This window comes from Sinocyclocheilus anshuiensis, unplaced genomic scaffold (assembly GCF_001515605.1).
Source record: "Sinocyclocheilus anshuiensis isolate Anshui unplaced genomic scaffold, SAMN03320099.WGS_v1.1 scaffold257, whole genome shotgun sequence".
NCBI lineage: Eukaryota > Metazoa > Chordata > Actinopteri > Cypriniformes > Cyprinidae > Sinocyclocheilus > Sinocyclocheilus anshuiensis.
Window position 1 is genome coordinate 1,799,576 of NW_015539889.1, and position 5,849 is coordinate 1,805,424.

The 5,849-nt window shown below is 36.9% G+C and overlaps 1 protein-coding gene across 1 annotated transcript in view; it reads left to right on the forward strand.

The window, feature by feature from the left end:
• The window catches only part of LOC107685721 (forkhead box protein J3-like), a 146,773-nt gene that overhangs the window by 118,857 nt on the left and 22,067 nt on the right, over positions 1–5,849 (forward strand). Inside the window, exon 5 of the mRNA XM_016482418.1 lies at positions 3,125–3,226. Within this exon, the coding sequence (XP_016337904.1) occupies positions 3,125–3,226 (102 nt within the window). The remainder of the gene's footprint in view (positions 1–3,124; positions 3,227–5,849) is intronic.

Below are 5,849 nucleotides of genomic sequence, written 5' to 3' on the forward strand. Positions count from 1 at the left end.
AATTTTTTATTTTTTTCTATGCGACTGAGCGTCTAATAACATTTTGGTCGACTATTAGGGGGCAGCCCTAATAAAAACCGTGCATTACGTCTAAATTAACTCATAAAAATCAAATATAATTTCGTAAATTGCATAAACAATTATGAACAAAACAGCATCATGTATTTATGCATTGCTTAATCCAAAGAGCCGAAGCGCCATTCACACAGACTGCATTTAAAAACATATGAGACGCAGTGAAAAGGAATAAACCTCCACAAATTCGTGACGTGTTTTCTAAAAGTTTAAACTGTTTTAACTTTGCATGGCTCTATACATCTCTTGTGTGAGACACGAGTGCAGCAGTCGTACTTGTCCGTCTAAAAAATGCGCTGAATATGCGTTCTGTGTGAATGGCTTGGTTTCGGTTTTAACCTAATCAAGATCTTCTCCGCATTGAAGATGCTTCTCATATTTTAAATTAATAACACAGCAACGTCACTTACATCATTATCACCGCATCTGGCGCGCCATTGATGACGCTCACTGATGCACACCTAACATTCAAATGCAAATGTTTATTTTAAATTCGACTAATAATCATTCTCTATTCACAATCTCCTCATCACAGGCAGGCAAAGCACTCATTTCAGCATGTGTTCGTGTTTGTGTGTGCTGTCTGCGTCACTCAGAGTACGTGCCTATATCGTGCGCCATATCGAACATTTTTTCCATCGTTATCGAAGAAGGTGTACTGTCGATAAATATCGATACCGTTTTATCGCCCAGGCCTAAATATACATATATATATATATATGTGTGTGTGTGTGTGTATATATATATATATATGTTGTTTTAGTATGTAGTGAGGATCACTTATGGGTCCCTGCTGTAAACACAGATTTTTAAAGGAAAAAGGATTACGGGGAGAAAATTTAAGCCTATAGTAGTCAAGTTCATCTTTCCAAACTTGAACGGTCAGCAGAAAACCACATAATTTCTTCAGCGTACGTGTGTTGATGGCTCATTACACGTTTTTTTATCTTTTGAAAAGAGCAACAAACAAAACCAACCAAGCAACTACACATAAGATTTACTGTTTATATAGTATGACTTAGTTTTGTCATTGAAGCTTTTTTCCAAAATAAAGTTATTGCCCAAGTCTCTCTTTTTTCATCGGCATTAGCTTGCAGTCAGTCTACCTTAGCATGATGCTGCCTTTGTTGAGTTTTTACTTTTTTACAAGGCCAGAAATATGTGACAGCATGGGCTTGGTGTGTTGATAGAAAAGAATGAGACAGGACTGAATATTTCCTGATTCGAGAACACTGGCTTTGTTTCATGTCGGTGCTTTACAGTCGTGCCGTGCACAGGTTTGCTGATTGCGCGCTCATATCTTTTTATATAGCTGTCTCACTCAGTGTGGCTCAGTTTATCTTGTAGAGGGGGTCCAGCTTATTAATAAACTGTGCCCCAGGCAGCCTTTACATACGATGCATTCTGCAGTCATTTTTTAGCAAACATCAATTAATGCAGTTTCTGTGCCGGTTATTTTCAGCCAGAGCTTTTTCCTTCCATTATTTATGAGCACCGCTCACCAGAATATACAACTCGGCTGCACTCGACGCTGGCCTCCGAGGTTGACCTGGCTCAGAGGCATCTTGCATCATTTTGTCCAACCCTGCGTTGTGGATCGGAGGCAGGCGAACTGAAAGAGTTCAGCTATAGTGAGAGCAAGGGCCGAGGATTGAAGACATGTAGACATATAACCATGACGAGAAACCATATAGATGAAAAGAGCATTTGTGAAGAAGCATGTTATTTATCAGAGCATCAGACTGCTAAATCGCAGTCACAAGCACAATAGGAAAAACATTGTTAGCTTGAACTAGTTGCTTTAGCAACGGACACCAAAACTTGATCTTTTGTGTTTCACACAAGTCATACAGATTTTGCATGATATGAAGGTGAGTAAACGATGACAGAATTTTCTTGTGTGATATTGTCAAAATTATACCTCTGTGTTTCCAGGGATTTTGTTGTTTTATATCCCTCATATTCTGTGCATGTTTAGTTCACAGCAGTGGCAGAAATTAACTTTTCCATTAAGGGGAAATGTTTGTCCCTTTAACTTGTTTTCCAGGGACATTTTTACCTTTATAGTTTCTTTTGTAACCGTATCAGATTTATGCATCATCTTTTATGTCAAATTTGTACATTATCAATAAATTCAGCATCACAATGATCACATTTGCAGTCGTGCTGATATTCAGGAAAAACAGCACGCTTGCTAGTGTGATGTTGCTTAATTGTATCATATGATATAAATATAAACCAAAAACCCATAGAGGGGCATTTTTTGCCCCATGTCTTGAAAATCAAACTGCATTCTAATCGAACTACATCATACATAAACCTGATAGCCTGATTGACCTAATGTGTTGAGTTGGTGGCATGTGTTTTCTTCTGTATGGTCAGCCAGTTAGGCTAGTGTCATTTATAATTGCCACACTCCAGACTCCAGTGAGAGTATCATTCTCTCGGCACAGCTCTGCCCTCAGGCCACACACAAACATTTTTCATACTGACACTCACTTCACTCACATCAAAAACCTCCAATTAGATCCATTCTCTCTCAGCCTGACCCTGCATGCAAAAATAAGTGGGAATTCTGTCTGTGCCAAGTCTGCGCTATTAAGAGTATACTTCATTATGCACACACTCTCTGTTTCTCTCTCATCCTCCTGCTGTCTCGTTTAAGAAATTCTTTGACATTAAAAATTGTGACTTAGCAAAATCTCATTTATGTTTATCACAAATTAAAAATCGCATTGTTGCCAGGCAATCCTCTTATAATAAGCAGTTTTGGGAGACAGGCGTGCTGAAGTTATCTTTTACCCTAGCAAGAGCAGACAGAGCACAGGGAGCCGTTCCTCTCTCCTGCTCATCTCTTTACCAGAATGCCTCCAATTTTGACCTAAATAAAATGTGTTGCTCTTTTGTTGATAGATGCTCACTGCGTATGCTTTTAAATTTCTTGCACCTGAGTAATGCTAAACGCTTTTGAATAGAAATCAAAGTCACTTCACATCGCTCATCATCTCCATCCTGGTTGGCTGAGTATGTCTTTTTTGTTTTCCTGCAGGCGTCCACGCCGTACAGCCTGGAATCAGATAACTTGGGAATGGACTGCATCATCTCTGGAAGTGCCTCTCCAACGCTGGCAATCAACACTGTGACTAACAAGGTAGCTTTCAATCTCAAACTCCACAAGTCCTGGCTGTGTTTCTCCTTTCACAGCTGACACCAGCGGTCTACATGCCCAGTTTACATCTATATTTATCCTGCCATGACTATATACATGCACTTCATAACAGGACTGACATGTGATGCTTTTGTTTACACGGACGCTGAGAAAACTGGCATCAATTCTCATCTATATTGGGCTGGCATTATGTATACAAATCCTCTTAATGGTGCATATGCGGTGTATTGTGAATTACTAATCCCTTATTCTATTTATCTGTTGAGTCCAAAATGTCAGGTGTGCGCCTACACAACATATTAAGCAGTGCAAGTATACATTATTCTTCACCTTTGAGTATGGTTTACCTCTATGGTTCTCATTCAGTTAAAGCTGAAGTATATGATTTTATGTTAAAATACTTTCTCGTATACCATTTTCATATGCAGAACCAACTGTATTAATTTCCAGTTGTCCCTCCTTTTCTTTAAAAAAGCAAATCAAGCAAATCTTGGTTACTTTCAATGAAAGTGAATGGGGCCAGTCTGTAAACATTAAAATACTCACACTCTTTCAACAGTATAGCCACAAGACATAAATATGTGTGTTAGCATGAATTTAACCACTTACTAACCTTTTTGTGTGTAAAGTTATATCTAATTTTACAAATGTGTTGCCATAGCAACACAAACACTAAACTAAAACTAAAATGAATTTAAAAGTTGTCTACAGATTTACAGATTACACAAGAATAATTAATGTACGTGCTTTTAAAAAATGTATAAGCTTCACATTTCTGATTTTAAATCCTCAAAAAATTAGAACCTTTCACTTCTATTTTAAACGCCTCACTGTAACTTTTATATTTGCTTTTTTTAAGGGAAAACGGGTTGGATCAAAATTATTTTTGTGGTAATCAACATTAAGGTGAGGTCACATTTACCGTTGTCCAGTGGATTTTCACAGACATATCCAGTTATTTTAATAGGAATATATGCAATCAGAATTTTGGCATAAGGGCGAAAAGTTTTCTTATGCAGATTTCGCAGCAGGTTCAAGTTTGTCACCAAAATTTTGCCATGTTGACCAATAGAAATCTGTTTGTTTTGAAAGTGACTTTGGTAGCTGTGCTTTATACAGACAGTGGACCCAAGCCAGCTTAATTTGTGCTGAACGCAGAATATTCGTTTAAAGTGAAAGTTATGTTATACTTGTACTGCATCTATAAAAGCTTGTATAATGGTGCTGAATGGTTGAAGTACTTTTCTGCTAGAGAACGATGAGTTTGTTCAGTGTTTAGAAGTCTGATTACCTGCTGTATGCTTCTAGGCAGAGCTCCCAGAGTGTCTCACACTGTAACTCGCCCTCTGTGGCATGACTTCATGGAGAAGTGTATAAAAAGGAATGGAGCAAAACACTCTGAAATTTAAATAGGCTTTTTAACCTTAAGCGCTACACTCTTGGCCTGGTGCAGGCTGCACGCTCTCTCTGGAGTGCTTTTACAAAGCCCAAAAGCATCAGTTATTAATTTACTTCAGGCATTAAACCAATAGTATTTCACATTAAGCATGGTGTTTAAGATGAGGACTGAGGGGAATGTGGAATTCATTTGAGTTGAATTATAGTAAGTTTGGTGATCTGTTCATTTGGATAGAATGCAGTATGGTACTGTATATGGTATTTAGTTATAGTGTATATAGAATTGTAATATTTGCTACAACATTTGTCTGCAAAAGTGAGTTGTCCTAACTAAAATAGAAACTTATAAGTGACACATTTCCAAGTAAAAAAGTGATACTGTATTTTCAATTGAGTTTAACCTTTTTTTTTTTTTAAGTCTTTCTTTCTTTTCTTAGCAAATGTGATGTTGTCCAAAACAAGGTATCTTTTGGATCTTCCAGAGCATATGATCCCTTAATTGCTTCTGATTTTCGGAGTTTACTTGGTTTTGGAACATATCCTATAGGGATGGGCGATATATTTCTTAATTTCGGTCGATACGATATAATTCTGATATCGATATGAACACTATGAAAAAATGCCGTATAAAAACTGTCAAGAATGTCCACAACAGATGTCTTTACTTACAAACTTATGAAAAATTAATTTGCCAAGTCTATGACACCTCTTCCTATAAAACTATTTAATTTGTTAGAAAAAAAACAGCACAAATAAATGAATGTTCACCTTTTATTTGTATTTAGCCTTCATACAAACAAGAAATGTGAAATCACTGTCAAATAAACATCTCAGACTCACCTTATTAATTATTAATATCTTTAACTTCAAACTATAGACCAATTTGGAGTAGACGTCACAGTTACGTCACTTGCAGCTGCGCGCGCATAGTGGTTGCAGAAAAACACTGGGAACAAGTGGAGGTAAATGGGTAAAATCCATGGAATAAAAGAAAAAAATATTTTTGTGCCTTTTGATGTCAAGATCGGAATGCAAATAATTTTTATAGAATACTGTCGTCATTTGAAGCTAAACGCAGACGTTTAAATGGACATACTATGGATGAAAACTGCTATGATTACTCTACTTTTAAAGCATAAATTCGATTTAAACAATAGGTCTACATAATATTCACATATGCTGTTCATAGGGGACGTATTGTATTAGC